The sequence below is a fragment of the Strix aluco genome, chromosome W, assembly GCF_031877795.1.
Source record: "Strix aluco isolate bStrAlu1 chromosome W, bStrAlu1.hap1, whole genome shotgun sequence".
Classification (NCBI taxonomy): domain Eukaryota; kingdom Metazoa; phylum Chordata; class Aves; order Strigiformes; family Strigidae; genus Strix; species Strix aluco.
This window is the reverse complement of record NC_133970.1, coordinates 31,284,323-31,303,378: the sequence shown is the minus strand read 5'-3', so window position 1 is coordinate 31,303,378 and position 19,056 is coordinate 31,284,323. Positions and strand designations below refer to the sequence as shown.

General features: G+C 42.9%; 1 protein-coding gene across 4 annotated transcripts in view; it reads right to left on the bottom strand.

Moving 5' to 3' along the window:
- Positions 1–19,056, bottom strand: part of LOC141917753 (protein FAM219A-like) — a 193,296-nt gene that overhangs the window by 103,146 nt on the left and 71,094 nt on the right. Inside the window, exon 2 of one of the 4 annotated variants that reach the window (XM_074811179.1) lies at positions 1,796–5,045. The exons of the other annotated variants lie outside the window; for them this stretch is intronic. Coding sequence (XP_074667280.1) covers positions 2,765–3,853 — 1,089 coding nt within the window. The 5' untranslated portion in view covers positions 3,854–5,045 and the 3' untranslated portion in view covers positions 1,796–2,764. Of the gene's footprint in view, positions 1–1,795; positions 5,046–19,056 lie in introns of those variants that run through there. 4 annotated transcript variants of the gene reach the window in all.

Sequence of the window (19,056 nt, the reverse complement as noted above, 5' to 3'; positions counted from 1 at the left end):
TTGCTGGAGTAGCAATTCCACAGCTGTTCTCCATGAATTAAAAAGAAAGTACAAATCTAAAAGAATCATGTGCACTTCAGAAAATGGTTAAAGAGACTATTTCTTTTTGCTGCATTTCAAAAACATGCAAGGGAGATGCCACTGGCAAACTCCTTTCTCAGGAGAAAAAAGGAAAGCACATCAGTTTAATTCAAAACACACCAGTGGTCTTCAACATCTTATAACCCAAGAAATTTCCTTTAGCACATATTATATATCCTGTAACAGATCATTTGAGAACTGTATTAAGGTATTGATCCCTGTCTAAGTACACCTCCCAAATAAACCACAAATACATTCAGAATTGAAGACCCCAAATATTATGCGTTACCTGCAAACAGAAATGAAAATAAGAGAAACAAAGCAGAAGGAGGATCTCCACCCTCTTCCCTAGCAAGAGAACCGCTTATCTAGAACTCTTCTTTTTAGTCAAGTGAAAGCTCCTCTCCTCTTCTCTCCTGTTTCTGTTTATTTTAATGACTAGGACAAGCCTCATGCAAACTGGCACCTAATCAAATCCTGTAAGAGGACAAGATGTCAGTTTTAATGTCCTGTGTCCAAGCCAACTAATGTAATTACTAAAGACCCTATTCAAACCATCTCCGACAGCATCTGAAATGCCCTTGGCTCCCAGTGCAGCGAGCAGATGAAGAAGAGACTGTATTCAAACTGTTAGCTCCAGATGTCAATCTCAGCCAGTGTGATAACTTCTTTTCAGGAACCAGGGCATGACAACTTTAGACAGTGAGTACCCTGAATTGTTCACTGCTCTCTTGAACCTAGATGCACGTGGTCCCAATCCCTACCCACTCCTCTGTAGCTTTAGCTCATTTCTTCCTGTGCCAGCTGTGACACTGTCACTCTCATTTCTCTATGAACACTGTGACAAATCAGTGATGGCTGAAGGTGTATACCACAGACTTTAATTAGTACAGTCAGTAAAGCATTTTGATTAAGCAGCAAACCTGGACCATCAGCATGCAACTCTGCATAAGGAAAGGGATTAATGTGAAACACACAGACTCTAAATTACAGTTCTTCCATGTACAGAAATTTACTTTTTTTTTCTACCCTGCAGGTACTAAAACCATGACTGAAACTGATTAAATGCAGCCCTTTCAGGAACATTGCCTAATATATCTTGATAAGGCAAAGATAAATTACTTTCCATTTAAACCAGACTAATGTGGAAAAGCCTGGGAATGTTAAAAAATAATAAACATAAAAGAATGCAATAATTACTTTAATTTTTTAAAAAAACTAAACTGTTCTGCTTTTAAGAGACTGTCCCCTCTAAACTTTATGGACTCACAGAACATTACTGGATGTGTAGGTTATGCAGCACCATAAACTGTAAAGATCAGGGCTACTGCTCCAGGCTAATAGTGTAATTTTCCATTGGATAGGTTTCATTTACAATTCACCTACTGTATCTGGAAGTCTAATTGCAGCCAAGTACATTTTCAGGTTGTTCAAGGTATAATAAAAAAACCAAACAGCTTAAGAAGGGCAGCTATAACTTTATAATTAGAAACATTTGCTATTTTATGTGGCTTCTCCCCAGCATGTTTATAAGTTCTCTATTGTACCTTTCAGCGTGTTGTAAAAATAAATTATGACAGGCTGCAGAGTGATTCACAGATACAATAAGAAACAAAGAAGATAAAAACTATGCAGGAGGAGTCTGGATAAACCTGAGACAGCAGACTATCTGGATTGACGTGCGGAGTAACCACTTTACAACCAGTAAGGTTATAAAGAAGGTATGTTTATTCAGCGCTGGGTGCACGGGGGATCGCTCCTCCACAAACGTGCACATTTTGGAGCGAAAAGCAGCTCCTTTCTATAGCGTGAAGCGTTACATATTCATTATAATCCCGAGAATAGGGAGAGATATTACAATTAGTTTTGAGAAATCATTATCATAAATCCCGCCCCAAGTCCCTCCCCGTTGCGCCTGCGCAGTGGCTCCTGGTGGTCTTGGGCGGGGGTCTTCAGGATGAAGATTGAAGATGCCTCCTCTTCCTCTCGTGACTTTTCACCCAATTAGGTCTTTTCAGCATGACAATTTAGCATTCCTTGAATCCCTGTTCCTTATCTTGGGACTCAGTAGTTGCAGCTCCTCCCTTATCTCAAGAGCCCACCCTGCTGAGAGCCCACCCTGCTGAGAGCCCTGCATCTATTTTGTTAAGGTTCCTCACTTCAATTCCCCCCTTTCTTTTCCTAGTAGTAAATTCTTTTACTTCTTTCGTTAGCTAAAAATTACTCATAATCCTTATACTAACTAATGGTTTTACTTACTGAAATTTATTCCCAACTCTAACACTTATGCTTACTTTCTTATACATATATTTTAAATCTAGTTTTCAGGGCCTTATTGTTTTTTGGTATCAGAGTAAAGTGAAGAGCCTCGTATATAGCCTGTATGCATCTGGTAAGTCTCCAATTCCAGACATATATGGCTATAGTGAGAATTAGTAGGATCACTACTGCTATCAGCAATGCTATATTTGGGTGGAGAGCTATAGTAGGTATTCCGGTAGCTGTAGGTGACCACCCAAGGAGAGTATCCCACCAGTGGTGATCAGTGGTTTTCTGTACTTGTGTTAGAATCTCATGAATTTGTTCTGTATCATGTTTTACTACAACTAACGTTTCTTTTCCTTTCCTTTTTACATCTTCTAGGATGGAGAGTAAGTCTTTATGTTGCAACATTTCTTTAATCCTATCCAAATTCATTCCTATAGAGACAGGATCTATTTTTCGAATTAAGGCATAATCTGATTCTATTATCTGAGAGGTTAGTACTGGGACAGTATAGGCAAAAATCACACCCTTCAATTTTTGTGAAATTACATACACAATGATTGGAATAGTTTCCTATCTCCTCCCTATGATAGCCATCTATGAGCACACTTGTGCAAAGGGTACGAAGACATATGCACCCTTCTCCTATATATATCATGACTGTATCATTGTTTATGGATGACTGTATCTCAAAATGACACTCTTTCTGATGTGTGTCTAAGCACATGTCTTCGGCCTGTATGCTGTTCCCTTCACAAACGTATCCCTGCTGGCCCATATTAATGCATAATTCTGTGTTGATGGCTTGCCATTTATCCCCTTGCTTCCATGCCCATCCCCTATGCCCTACTGGACTGATTATCATTCCCCCATGGTTTAGTCCTATAGAGGCAACAGGGTATATGCTATGTTGGGCAGCTTCTACAACTGTTAATACAAAGGCAATTATTTTGTCATCCTGTCTTTCATATGTAAAATTCACCAGTTTCCACCAGGACTGCAACTCCCTCTCTTGAGGTTTTGCTTTATCCCAAATTATCTTTCTAATCTCTGTTGGGAGGATTCCTTCTTCGCCTTCTCTTAAGATATTGGAAATGACAATTTGCGTCCACATTTGTGCCTGGATGCAACTAAGGGCCCAGGATATGTCTTTTGGTATCATTTCCAGTCCTTCTACTATCATCAAATGGTCCATAATATTGTTTTTTTCCCAATCAGGGAGTAGTTTAGACGTCAGCCTAACAAGGATGATATCAAAGGTTGTTTTAGTTTGACCAGCTCTCCGGTTGTGGATGCTAGCTTGTTCATTATTACTTCTGAGTCTATGCTGTTTAGTACTCCTAGTCCTGTTCCTAAGACCCCTGTCACATCCCTTTTTGACCTCATAGTGCGAGATTTTAACCACTCTCTCCATCCCTCCTGGGTTGCTTTTATAAATGGGAGGCATTTTTGGTGGACGCCTGACATATCTAGTTGCAAATGTAATTCTATTTGCTTCAATGACCATTTAGGATTATACAATACAATTTGCTAACCTGTTTTCCGAATTATGTGTGCGCCTGTTTCATAAATGTGGTATCCAGGGTATGGGGGAGCCATTGAATTGACCATTGTTGTCATTGTTGGCTTAACCGTCATCCTCATTGGCTTTATTGGCCTTGTTCCATTTTTAATTCTAAAAATTATGTTTTCATCCGGACGTTTCCATATACAGCTGACTTCTACTGTCTCGGTTAATGAAAAACTCAGCCAAGTTGGTTCGGCTTGGACTTGGATTTGAAATTTAAATTTTAACCCATTTCCCTGTCGTTTCCATAGGCATTCCACCATAACATTTTGTTCTAAAATGTGGTCGTGCCAACACTCAGGCTTACTACCATCACAGTCTGTAACGCTTTTACCCTGTGAGGTTGAAATTGATATCTGGGTGGACCCACTATACTTGGTTCCATCCACCATTCGACATCCTATGCTAATTTCTTCCCCGGATATCCCCCATACCTGAGGGATTCCTTCACCTTCATTCCATATTCCCTCTTTATATACATAACCTCCAGAACCCTCTTTGTACATGACCACAGTAGCTAAAGTTAGCCCTTGTATATCTGATTTTTTTCCCATTCTCTCTGTGTGCGCCAAATGAGCCTGTGACCATGGCCACTTGTCATTGCCAACACCCGGGGTGCTACAGCATCCCAGTTCACAGCATTTCCATAGATCAAACAATCGTTTAGAAAACCTTGCGATTTGCTTCTGACTAGGGGGCAGAGTTACAACACTTATAATACTTGCCGGTTCAAAACCGTTCCTTGCACAACCTATTAACATTCCCCCTTTTTTTGCCATGATCTCATACTTTCCTCTTTCCTCATCCCAGACCCATGAGTCATTCAGATATGGAGTCGCTTGTATTGCTACTACCGATAGATGTTGGTTTTGCTTATTTGGCCGAAACATATACATTGGTGACAAAAAAGAGCTGCTTCCCACTGCCATATCCTGACTCAATATTATGACCGAGATAAGAGTAATTTCCCTGGTTGGACTTGTGTGATTCTCCATTGGGACTTAGGTGCCTTCTTCACTCGTGAGTGATGGATCCAGGTGTTCTGTTCCTTAATTTTGATAGCCGTGTAAGAGGTCAGCAGTACTTGAAACGGTCCTTCCCACTGTGGTTCCAGGATCTTATCTGCAAAAGACTTTACATATACAAAATCGCCAGGCGATATCTTATGTACGGGTCCATCAAGCCCCCTGCCTCTTGTACTGTATACATGTTTCTCGATCTTTCTGAGTTGTTTGCTCAACCCTATGAGGTACCCATTCATTATTTCCTCCCCTACTTGTGATGATATCCCCATCTTTACAGAATACGGTCTTCCATATAGAATTTCAAAAGAACTTATCCCCTCCTTGGCTCTGGACCTTGTCCTGATTCATAAGAGTGCCAGAGGCAAAGACTGTGGCCAAGCCAAATTTGCTTCTTGTCCCAATTTCACAATCTGTTGTTTAATCAAGTGATTCATTTTCTCTACCTGGCCACTCCATTGCAGTCGATAAGGCGTATGCAGCTGCCAATCAATTCCTAACAGCAAACTCACTAGTTGAACTATTTTTTGATATAAAGTGTGATCCCCTATCTGAGGACATTGCTGATGGTACACCAAACCTTGGAATGATCTCTTGTAGCAAGACTTTGGTGACCTCTCGGGCTTTTGCCGTTCTACAAGGAAACGCTTCTGGCCATCCTGAAAAAGAATCCGTTAATACCAACAAATACTGGTACCCCCCTTTCCTTGGGAGTTCCGAGAAATCGATTTGCCACTGTTGCCCAGGCAGGTTACCTCTGCCTATCTGTCCTACTTCGAATTTTGGGCCTCCTTTGGGGTTAGTCTGAAGGCAAAGATCACACTGTTGAGTTACTTGCCTCACTGTCGTATACAGATTTCTTGCAACAATCTTCCCAATTAAGTATTTATATAATGCTTCCGTCCCCCAATGACCCTTTCTATGTTCTTCCCGAACTACCGCCCATATCATGTGTGAGGGGACTATGATTTTCTTCTGTGAGGTACTAGCCCATCCATCCTGATTATATTTTCCATCTAAATCCCCTATAAGTTTAAGGTCTTCCTTATTGTAGCGGGGTTTTTCCCCTAATGTGACCTTACCATCTGGGATTAGTGCTCCCTCGGTTACCTGTTCCATCCGTGCCACTGGTTTTGCCTCTCCGTCCACGAGCTCATTGCCTCTTTCTATGGCTGATTGTACTTTCTGGTGCGCCTTTATATGCATGATAGCCACCCTTTCTGGTAATTGAACGGCTTCTAAGAGTTTCAGAATCTCTGTGGCATGTTTGATGGCTTTTCCTTGAGAGTTCAAAAGTCCTCTTTCCTTCCAGACGGCCCCATGAGCATGCACCACTCCAAATGCATATTTCGAATCAGTCCATATGTTGATTTTTAGCCCTTTAGCCCTCTCAAGGGCCTTCGTTAAGGCAATTATTTCGGCTTTCTGGGCTGAAGTCGAAGCAGGTAGTGGCCCAGAATCCAGGACTTCGCTGGTTGTTGTGACTGCATACCCCGAGTGTCGGGTACCGCTTACCATATAACTGCTTCCATCGGTAAACCAATCATCGACTCCCTCCAACGGAGTGTCTTTCAGATCTGGTCGGCTGGAGTACATGGCTTCAATAGTTTCTAGGCAGTCATGTTCCAAAGGTTCCCCGTTCCTGCCATCTAGGAAAGAAGCTGGGTTGACAATGTTACTCACCACTATTTCTACATCATCCAGTTCTACCATGATAGCCTGGTACCTCAGGTATCTCTGTGGTGACAGCCAGTGACCACCTTTAGCTTCTAAGACCGCTGATACAGTGTGGGAGACAAACACAGTCATTTTCTGACCCAGGGTAAATTTACGAGCTTCCTAGATATTCAAGATTATGGCTGCCACTGCTCTGAGAGATCCTGGCCATCCTTTCGCAGCCTTGTCTAATTGTTTGGAGAAATAGGCCACAGCCCTTCGATAGGGCCCAAAGTCTTGGGTTAGGATTCCCAAAGCTATTCCCTGCTTTTTGTGCGAGAATAGAGAGAAAGGTTTACTCACATCTGGGAGTCCAAGTGCAGGTGCTGACATCAGAGCCTTTTTCAAATCCATATAGGCCCTGTCTGCGTCTGGGGTCCATTCCAATCTGTTTCCGCTTGTGCCTGCCTTAATAAGGTCATACAGAGGTTTGACCACGAGCCCATAGTTGTATATCCAAGCCTACACCACCCAGTCATGCCTAAAAAGGTGCACAGTTCTTTCACAGTTCTGGGTTGTGGTGTTTGGCAAATTGCCTCTTTTCGGGATTGCCCCAGGGTACGGACTCCCACGCTTATCTCACAGCCCATATAGACAACCTGTTGTTGTACCACTTGCGCCTTCTTCTGGGAGACTCTATACCCCTGTAGACCCAAAAAGTTTAGGAGGCTCACCGTCCAGGCGATACACCCTTCTCTGGTTTCCGTAGCGACAAGCAGGTCATCCACGTATTGAAGAATCTTGCCTTTGTCAGGTGGCTGGTCCCAACTTTCAAGATCTTTAGCTAATTGATTGCCAAATATCGTGGGACTGTTCTTAAATCCTTGAGGCAGCACCGTCCAAGTTAGTTGAGTTTTGCGGCCTGTTTTGTGATTTTCCCATTCAAAAGCAAATAATTTCTGGCTAGACTCGTGGAGAGGGAGGCAAAAGAAGGCATCTTTTAAATCTAGAACAGAAAACCAGGCTAGTTCCTGGGTCAAGGTGGTGAGCAAGGTATAAGGGTTAGCCACTACAGGATATAGGTCTTCGGTTATTTTATTAATTGCCCTTAGATCCTGCACCACCCAGTAGGACCCATCTGGTTTCTTTACTGGAAGGATAGGGGTATTGAAATCGGATATGCACTCCCTCAACAATCCCTGATCTAAAAATCTCTCAATGCTGGGCTGAATGCCTTCCCGATACTCCCATTTTAGAGGATATTGTTTTATCCTTAATAGTTTTTGCCCTTCTTTTAATTTTACTATAACTGGCATACCATTTTTAGCCTGCCCTGGTATATCCATTGCCCATACTCTGGGGTATACCTGGTCCATAATTTCTTTACTAATGTCCTGGTTTAGCCAGGATAGGGTTAAGTTTCCCCAGCAGTGGGGGGAAGCTCTAGCCGGGTTATTCATATACCATGCTGACATCACGTCCGGGCGCCAGAGCGCGAGAAGAATCGGTGATCGCGTGGTTGGCACAGCCGGTCCTCTCACTGCTGTATCGGTATATATCTTGCTCTGTTCATTGTTATAGCTGTTATTGTTATTGTTGTTGTTTGTTGTGTTGCTGTTGCACTGTTGTATTAAACTTCTCTTTATCTCAGCCCCGGAGTTTGTATCTCACTCCCTTTGTGGGGGAGTGGCAGCGGCCGCGTGGTCTCAGACCCCGGCAGGGGCTAAACCACCACAACTAATTACTTCTTTTTTTATTGGAAGATTCATTAAAAGTAAGCTCATCATTTATATATATTGTTGATTATTTACCTTCAGAGTAACTTCCCCTTTTTTGAATGTAATTATGGCTTTCAATTGTTCCAAAAGATCTCTTCCCAAAAGAGCTTTGGGTGAATTTGGCAGATGCAAGAATTTATGTATACCCATTTGCTTTCCCAATTTATATTTTAATGGCTTACAAAAATAAGCTTTTTCAGTTTGTCCAGTAGCTCCTTTTACCATCACATATTCTTCTCCTAGGGGCATCAGAGCTTGATTAAGTACTGAATAAGTTGCTCCGGTATCTACTAAAAATTCTATTTCTTTTTGTTCTTTCCCTAGCTTCATTGTAACCAGTGGATCCGCTAGGGTGGACTCCTCCAGTCCCTGTCAATCTCTATTTATTGATGCAAGTACTTTCCCTTTCCGCTTTTGTTTCGGACAGGCAGCCTTCCAGTGTCCTCTTTCTTTACAAAATGCACACTGGTCTTTATCCAGAAACCCCTTCTTAAATTTTCTCCCCTGTAGTTCATCTATTACTGCCACCACTCTTCGTTGCCCCTTCCTATATTCGTCCTCCCTGTTGCTAAACACCCTCCATGCTTCATCCAGTAATACTTCTAGGTTCCTGCTTTCCATGGTGCGTAGTTTCTGCAACTTACGCCTGATATCCCCTGTGGATTGCCCCAAAAATAACGATACCAGCTGTTGTATTCCTGCTTCAGATCCTGGGTCTAGTGGCGTATTTCGATGCATCACTTCCCTTAGCTGATCCAGGAATTCAGAAGGTGATTCCAAAGGACCCTGCTTAATCGCATATAATGCTGACCAATTTATATTTTTGGGCATGGCCCTTTCCAATCCCTTTAAGATTAAATCCTGGTATCCTTTTAACCTGTCCATTTGAGCAGAACTGTTTGGATTCCACCTTGGGTCCTGAAGGGGAAAGAAATCCTTAATCTCGTTCCCCGTGGTTCTGCAATAGTCTGAGGCCAAATCACCTGCTGCTTTCAGAACCAACTGTTTCTCGGTCTCTGTTAGGTAATCCAATAGTAACTGTATATCATTCCAATCAGGATTATGTTGTTTCAGTATAAACTGAAATTGTCTGGTCACGCTTATTGGGTCTCTCCGGAACTCCTTTACAGCTCTTTTCCAATTTTCTAAGTCTATGCTGGAAAAGGGTATTTTTATTAGCATGGCTCCCCCATCTGGACCGACTGCCTCCCTGAGGGGTGCCTGAAGAATTGTTTGAGCAGGTTTTCCCCGTGTGGGGGAAGACACCGAGCTACCTGGGGGAGAGGGGGCAGGAGTAGGGTCTGAATCTGAGTCTTGTTCTTGGTTTTGTGGCCGTGGAGGAGACTGCTTTCATGGGGGAGGCTCAAATAAGTCTGTCAGGTCGGGGTCTGATCCTTGGTGCCTTTCCAATTTTTGTACATCTCTGGCCAACACTACATGCTGAGCAACATTGTCTCAGTTTTCCTTTTAATCCTTTATTTTCTCACTCCAAAGCGAGCACCAGGGGATCTTGTGGTACGATTAGACCACAATCTTTTTGCCAATCAGGATGATTACGGATAGTGAAAAACATGTCCGCATATGATACTTCATCATTACAACATTAACTGTAGGAGGGTATTATAGTCCAAAGTTCCATTTAGTGGCCATTTTGCCTCATTTTCCAGTTTATAAAGTGGCCACCACTGATTGCAATATTTTGTAAGGGTCTTTTTATTTTCTGTGCCCCCAGACCTAGTGATATCTTTCCAATGCATTAGTATACATCCTAAGGGGCTTCTCTTTAGGACTTCTTTACTGTGGGTATTTCCCATCCTGCTCCCACCCCAATCCCAAAGAGTTTGCTTTAGATTAAAGTGGGAACAAACGGGGGACACTCCTATACTTTCTCTTTACGCTTGAAATTTCCCAATTTTATCCCAAAGCACAACCTATCTCAACTGCGACAACCGTAATATTGGTACAGGCAATTACTACAACTGAAACAAGCCGAACCCCAGCGGCTTTTACACTATACACAGAGTCAATGTGTTACCACAGAACACGGCAACAAAAGCAACAAAGGATTACAACAATTATTATTCTGGCTACTATCCCACCAACGGTCGTCAGGGACATCCAACCCATCATACCAGCCTCATTCGCTCTTAATATGTTAAGTTGGATATCCCCCTACAACCGCTTTGCTCGCCTGGCAGCTGAATTTGCTTCGTTCGTCTCCGGCCGCTCTCCTCGCGGAGAACACGGAACCTCGGATCAGAACTCCGCACTCGCTTCGCAGCTGTGCTGCGTCTCACTCACACTCTGATATCAGTTTTATTCACTTCGTTCGTCTCCGGCCGCTCTCCTCGTGGAGAACATGGAACCGCGGCTCAGAACTCCACACTCGCTTCGCAGCTGTGCTGTGTCTCACTCACACTCTGCAAGCACTCAGTCACACAGTTACTTAAAGGGCCCGTCTCGCTTTTTACTCACACTCATGCTACAAAGTGTACCAATTAAGACAATAGACAAGTTCGTGTACCACATAAATCATAAACCATTAATCATTTACCACAGGTATAAAGTCAGTTAACTTAAATTAACACATATAATTTCAATATTTTGATTTCCCATGGGTTACAACAGATGACATGAACGATAGCTGTCCTGTTTAACACCCTAAACAGAGATCTTCCCGAGGCGCCTTAACCAGACTGGGTACCCCTCTAGGCTGTGCGCCAGACGTCTCTGCGTGCCTTACCAGCCACCTGTGGAACCACGCTGTGCGCCAGATGTCTCTGTGCGCCTTACCAGTCGCCCGTGGGACCGCGCTACTACGCTGTGCGCCAGACGTCTCTGCGCGCCTTACCAGCCTCCCATTACCCCGTAAACATACCTTTGTCCGTAGTTCAGATGGCTCTTGTCTGCCCCCGCAGTGAACGGCTGAGAGCGGAGTTCCTCCGAGAATTCCCGGGCCACGGCTAGGACGTCCGTTCCTCAGTCGTTCCGGCAGCCAAGCAGAGAGAGTCCCATCTGGGTCGCCAAAATGACGTGCGGAGTAACCACTTTACAACCAGTAAGGTTATAAAGAAGGTATGTTTATTCAGCGCTGGGTGCACGGGGGATCGCTCCTCCACAAACGTGCACATTTTGGAGCAAAAAGCAGCTCCTTTCTATAGCGTGAAGCGTTACATATTCATTATAATCCCGAGAATAGGGAGAGATATTACAATTAGTTTTGAGAAATCATTATCATAAATCCTGCCCCAAGTCCCTCCCCGTTGCGCCTGCGCAGTGGCTCCTGGTGGTCTTGGGCGGGGGTCTTCAGGATGAAGATTGAAGATGCCTCCTCTTCCTCTCGTGACTTTTCACCCAATTAGGTCTTTTCAGCATGACAATTTAGCATTCCTTGAATCCCCGTTCCTTATCTTGGGACTCAGTAGTTGCAGCTCCTCCCTTATCTCAAGAGCCCACCCTGCTGAGAGCCCACCCTGCTGAGAGCCCTGCATCTATTTTGTTAAGGTTCCTCACTTCAGGATGTTCATAAACAAAGTGTTTTCCCATAGGAGTGAGGATAGAAGAGGCATCTTCATTCAATTCCCATGAGGCCCATTAAACACAAGGTGACAATGGAAATCGGTCCTCATTTCCCTATGAGAGGTGTGAATAGGTTTAGCAGTAGAGTTCAGAGGCACACACAAATGCTGTGCATTGGTAGCCACCATCCCAGTGTAATCTGGCAGCTACTACCCACTGGAACAGCTAGAGATGCTCTTCTAACCACTCCACAGCCCCATTTAATCCTAACTCTCCAGACCCTTCAGTGCTGCTGGCAACAACCCAACCTCTCCTAGGAAATGTGACTGATAACATCCTGCAGTGCTAGGGGCAATGTTGGAAGTGTGGGAAAAGCAAAACAGCAAAAAAACTGCAAAACACACATTTCCTTAACACATGGTGCCCGGAACAAACACAGGATGGGATGGAGATCCAGTGATTTGTGTTGCCGTGGCACCAAGGAGGAATGCGAAGCGAGGTGGAGGCCACGCGGTCCCATTCTTCCACTTTTCTCAAGGAACATTTGACATGACTATGCAGATTGATCTCCTGCTCTTCCCCTTCTCTCAAGGACTGTTTTGCAGTACTCTGCAGACCTTATCTCTCATTCCTCCTCTTTTCCCACAAAACCAGCGCACACCTTGCACCAAGGAATGTGCTGTGTCGTTACTCAAGAAACAATGGCTTGACCACAGTCCCACCCACTCACACATACATACTATGATAAATACTACCCCGAGTTTGTATCTAACTCGGAGGGACGATAATCCAACACCAAGTCGGAGGGGCAGATAGATGGGTTTGTGCTCCTCCCTATCCCCCGAGAAGGGGCGCCTTTTGCCAAGATTTGGGCCCTCGGCTACGCCGAGCGATTACCTGGGAATTAAGTGTGTGTGATTGCAATCGTTTTTTTGTGTGCAGTGCTATATAGCCAACCTGCAGTTTGTGCATTTATTGTAGGCAATCTCAAAGAATCTGTAGATGTTGCATCAGAATAAACCGTACTATTTGTGAACCTGACTGCTTCTCTTGAATGCCACCGGACCTACAGCATACGGGCTGTTCGTGCATCTGGTGTCAGGCCTATAGTTAAGGCCATAATTGGCATAGGTATTAAGAGATAAGTCCAGCCGCCCCTAGCCCCTCTGATCTCTGAGGATCGGCTAGAACGCAAAGGGATTCATCTCTTACCAAATTAATTCATTACCTTAAATGCAATAGGCAAGGCAGGCCATCCTGAAGAGCCACACAGTCTCTCCAAGTTAAATGTTAACATGAAAACAGGATAGCCAACATTGCTTTCCTGTGCTGCTAGTTTGGTGAGATCAAGAGCAAGATTAGTACAAACTGTTTCATAAATCATTTTTTATATGGGCTCTGGTATAGCAGAATTTAGTATTAATGAAAATCTGTGCTTTTCTGTCCAAATAACAATTGCATTGTAATGGCTCTTGGTTATTATCTTTGCTGGACTGGAACTGGCAGTTGGAATATGAAAGGTTTTCTATCATCTCATCAGTTCTCTGACTCCATCATTTGCATCCTTGAGGAAGACTATGAAAACCATGCTAGGGAAGACACAGAAAACAGAAGCTTGAAAAGAGTAAGTTGTTCAAGATTAGTGGAAGGGGCATAAATAGGTGGTTGAATAAAAAAAAAAAAAAAGAGTTTTCTTAAGCTTTATGGATTTTAAAACTCTTTTCTAGTGTTGCCCCTAAAGTAGATGTTAAGGAGCAGTGCTGAGCAGCAAGCATTTCAGACTGCTGTATTTTCTGCCCTGTATCAATGCAAGTTTTTTTTCTTTAAAATTCACAAGGCTATGATTGCCATTCCAGAATATTCAAGCAAGCACCGCACATCAACTCTTCTAAAGACTCTCCCTCTTCCCCTGCTAGCATGGTTTAGATGTTGCTACAAGCATCCTGAGTGACATGGGTGATACAGATAAACCCTCCTTAAGGCCATGTTTCACAAATATTCCTGTGAACAGTCACAAAAAGAAGGTCAGGAATCTACTAAAAAAAGAAAGCAGAGCTAAACATAAATACAAGATCAGACACCACCTCTTCTGAAAAGTTCTGCGTGGCTGCAGAATCCTCCTGCTGCATCACTGCAAGCTATACCAACAACCAACATCCTCCTGTCCACCTCATGCACACACAGCTGCCAGCCAGCCACACGCAGACAGTGCTGGGAGCGCAGCTCTGGACACCAGCAGTACGTGTCACACTGGTCATGTTACTGATTGTCATTGATTTGTTATTGATTTTGGGGTTTATGATAAAAATGATCATAACTAAATGACCAAATAGAATTTTATAAGAATATTAGTTTTATAAAACTTAGAGAATAATTGTATATTGTTTTAAGTAACCATGGAAATATTGTGTAACCATGTAATCAGTTATGCTGCTATGAGCTCCTTTGTAAAGCCCCAAACCAAGGCCGCGTAGGCCAGTAATAATCATTACTTAGATAATTATGTTGTCAAAGTACTATTGTTAGACTGCTTGGTAAAAGTAATTTATTATCTTATAGACTAGGGGCTACATTGTAAGAGAGCCTTGAAGCATGTTAAAGTTGCAATGTGAGCCAAAGTCCTTGAGTCAAGGACATTGGGGGGTCTTTTCTGAGGGGTCACAGTCTCTGGTGGTCGTAAAAGCAGTCCCCAGACTCATTTCAGGACTCAAGTGCGCATGACCGGAAAGAGGCGTGGATATGAAAATGAGTTACGGGAATTAACATGTTTATGTATGAGCACTTGATTAATATGTATTATTGTATTCTATATAATCAGCATGTTATACGAATTAGGTGTGCGTTGTTGGTGAGACAACTCCCCTACGCACCCAGCGCTGCTAATAAAGGAGTGTCTGCTTATCTACATCACATTGGTGTTGATAAGTTCTTTATACCGTTTTTGGTAACAGTCAGGCTGCACAAAAGTTCAGTGAGCTTCTATTTTTCAGGTGTTCTGTTTAAGTGGACACATTGCTGATAGCTGGTTTTCCTGTTTTGTAGCTTGTATCAGTATAGAGATTTCCATGCTTAAGATGCAACACAAGATTGCAGACCACACTCTGCTCGCAGTCCACTAAGGAAACCTGAAGAAAAACCTTTTATTTTAATGGCAGTGCTTGACTTCTACATTAGTATAAGAGAGTGCTTCTGCAGCCCCTACTGCCTTGTTAAGCACTCTCATCCTTATCAAAACAAAATTACAAGAGAAGAGAATGTAACATCTAAGATGATTTTCTCTTCTTTCAGTATATAAGAACGTGAACCTCTCTATACAATCAACATTTAAAAGGCATGTTTGCATTTAATATATTTTGTATTAAATCCCCATTAGGATGCCTAGACAGGTAATCTGTTTAAACATGCAGAATATTGAAAAGACAACACAAGCCAGTTATCTTGGCTCTTATGCCTAGAAAATGAGAAATCCTGAATCCTAAAACCAAAGTATTTACATATATTACAAAGAAGAAAAGAAACATCTGACTTTGCAACCCAAGGAAATATTAGCTCTAGCCCAAGGAAGTAAGCTAGGAATTAGACGATATGATAAATTCTGTGACACTGTTGATCAGGAATGTTTAACAAGAGATTAAAATTAAAATTCTCACAAGTTTTAACATAAACAAGAGGATCAGAGAAGCTAAACATATTACTGCCTGTCCCGCTAAATAGGCCACAACAGATGGAGGCTGGAGAAAAATGGAAGATGCCTGGGGCTTTTGCACAGAACAGTGTCATCAGCTCTCCCTCCTGTGATGCCCATGTCCACAGTGATCCCCAGATGCAGGGCATTCCAGATCACATTCTCCCAACAAGGGCTTTCAAAAGTGAAACTTGATCTATTGTAAAATACTCTCTTGTTGTAACATAGCTTTGTGATGAAAACTGTCTTATATGCCTTGCTGCATTCATATCTGCTTTAACACAGCTCTACCCACAGTAGGTACCAGTAGCAGTGAGATCCACCTAAAGAATGGAGGTGCCTAGATCTCACTTTAGGCTTAGATACACAATACTCATACATTCAGAACAGCAACTGACTGGCCATCCATTACCTGCCATGTGTATCAGACTAGCATCTCCCCAGTAATATTCTGCAGAGAGGATTTGGTTTATTATATCTACACAGCACAATTGGCTCTCAGTGTTCAAACTCACTTGAATGTGACAACTTCCTCCTGCATTATCCGATGGCCATGGTCTTTCTAAAGATCACCACCTCTCTGCCATACAAATTACCTCTGCAGGATCAGCCACATGTCCCAAGATAGGTGTCTCTGTTCTGAAGTAGTTTATTTTATACTGCTGTCAAGTTAAAAACTTTCTGCAAGATCCCCAAAAGCAGGAGCAGGTGCTCTCTGGAGTTATGTTCTTCAGGAGTTAGCATGTCAGCTAACACAGGGACAGTTTTATACCTGCAGTGCTGTTGTCCTCCTTTCAGTCCAAGACTGACCATTTTCCCACCTCCAGACTGGCCATGGTACTACATCATCACAGCAGCAGCTCTCGGCTCATCAGCAAAAAGAACTTGAGGGTTTTCTCAGGCCATTATTCAGGTTCTCCCTGAGCTTATCTCTGAGTCCAAGAGATAACAGAGAAGACTTTTAAAAGGCGTAAAATGGTTGCAGATAACATGATTGTGCTAGCAGACTAGTCGATGGGGAGGCAAGGATAACTCTAAGCCATTTGAGATTATTTTAGCAGTGGAGGATTTTATGGCTGATTAGATGAAGACAAACAGGGTGCCATTTGTTGCAGACATACAGTTCCCATTAAACTCAATGGCTGTACACAGACATGACTAGATTTCCAGATTTTGGCTTTAACCTGACAAAATATGAATTCAAGCTTCTGACCATTTCCAGCCACAACCAAGTATTTAAAAAGGAAACTGCAGTGCCATGACAAATCACTCCCTTCAAAATATTATTGGACAAAGGTTCTAAATTACTTCTAGAGAAATATTCTTCTGGTCATCTTCAGTACTATAGAAATCATGCCTGTGCTAGGTATTGAAGTGTTCTCCACTTGAGTAGGAAAGCCCTGTCCCAGCTAACAAAGTGATGGCAATGATCCTGCCCACGCAGTACCTTCTCCCCCCTTTGCCTCACATGTCCAAGTGGTACCGCTGTCTCCAGAGGTGGCTGCATTTCTGCAGACATGAAAGTGGGCATCACTAAGAATCACTCAATGAGTTTTGACAGTTTCTCCAAACTATCTAACCAAAATTATACAGGCATTTAACTGCAAACAAACAAGTGGAATTTAGCACAGCATCCAGTAATTCAATGAGATTTCTAGCAGCTAGCAGGAATCACTGTTTGGATGCTGGAAATCCAGTCAAGGTTACATGAAGGCATTCCCATTTGGCAATATACCCAGCCCACATTTTGGTTCCACACATATTGGGGTCACCATTAGCCGGGGTCCTTATTTCTCCATGCGGGAACAGAAACGACGCAACACCAATGTGATGATCAGGTCGTCCATCTTTTTTTTTTTTTTTTCCAATCCTGGTTACATTTATATTCTACTAAGTTCCGTACACGCACTCATCTATCTTCTAATAGGCTACAGGTCATCTACACGCGCTGTTCATGCGCCTCTACAAGCATTTGCATTGGTTAATTGCAATCAGCACATAAAGCCCAAAACTTGCCAAAACTCCCTTATCTCATACCCTGTTTTGCTCAGACTTGTGTGCTTTTGCTGACCACAGGTGTTTCTCACTTATCTGCTATCTTGTGTGTTTTTGCCAGCCTTATTTTGCTGGCCTTGTCTTCGTCCTTGCATTCTTCTGCCTGCACTAACTTTCTCCCAGCGCGGCCCAGACTCCTACATCTCCCCCTTTTTTTTTTTATTTTATTTGCTCAACCAAACTTTGCAGCATCCTCTGCAAACATTGGAACAAGCAAGGAAGAATCAACATCAAAAGCAGCAATACCATCAGTACCATCAATGCTCCTTTGACCAATGTTTGTAACCAACCTCTCAGTCTGAGATCAATGAGCCAATCTGAAAAGGAGCCATGTCCCTCTGTAATATGTTTCATGTTATGTTGCATTTCCGCTAATCGTTGGTGTATGCTCTGTGAATGGTCAGACAAATTAAAGCAACACATTCCTTCAAAATCTTCACATCTATGCCCATGTGCCAATAATAAAAATCTACAGCAGCGTGATTTTGCAAAGCAGCATGCCTAACACTATCAACATCAGTAAGCAGCGCACTCAGCATTTGCGAAGTTAGATTAAATTGCTTTTCACTCCAACATGCTAATCTGCATATATATTTTTGCATTTATGGCAGCCATTCCTTGCGGAAAGAAGAAAGAAGTAGCTATAACAGTGGCTAATGAAGGTAGCTGCACGTTGTCGTTGCAGGTGTCGTCAAAGGTTCGAACAGATCCGTGTGATCTTATCCTTGTGCACCTGCCAACTTCGAGGAACGTTTATTCCAACACCACAGCTCCTATCTACTACCTTATTATTTTGCCTAATACATTGCAAAGCTAAGCGTTTACAAAACTCAAAACTAATTTCTGCTAAAACTCTTTGCCCAAGATCTTCAATTAGGCTTAAAGCCCTAGAAAACTGCTGTTGTTCTCTAAAACTCTAATCTGTCCTTCTGTACTAACAGCTAATCGCTGATATACTGACCTACCTATAAAATCAGACAACCAATCTGCTTCGGTATAAAAGATAATCCGGTCAGCACACAAGTGACATTTATACACACTTTCCCGATCATGCGCACGTGTGACTCTCCAAGTTCCCCTGTCACACCATGCACAATGTATAAAAACCCAAGGTCGACAGTTTAGACAATGTTCCGTACAAGCTGTGTCATGTTCTTCAAGCTGTTTTATGGTGAGCGGCTGTGTTCGAATATCCGCATAAAATGACTGCAGATTCGGTAAAAGACACAGAACTTCACTGTTCGCTGGATGTAGTGCCGTTAACAACGACGTCAGGACCAAGTTCAATCGATGTTGGTGTCTCTGGAGTGCCTCGGGACACAGGGTTGGTGTCGTCATTCTTTGCGATCCATGGTTTCACCCACTTTGCGGGGACCCATTTGGGTGGATCACTACCTGTGGAAACACAAGCATAACCTCTTCCCCAAG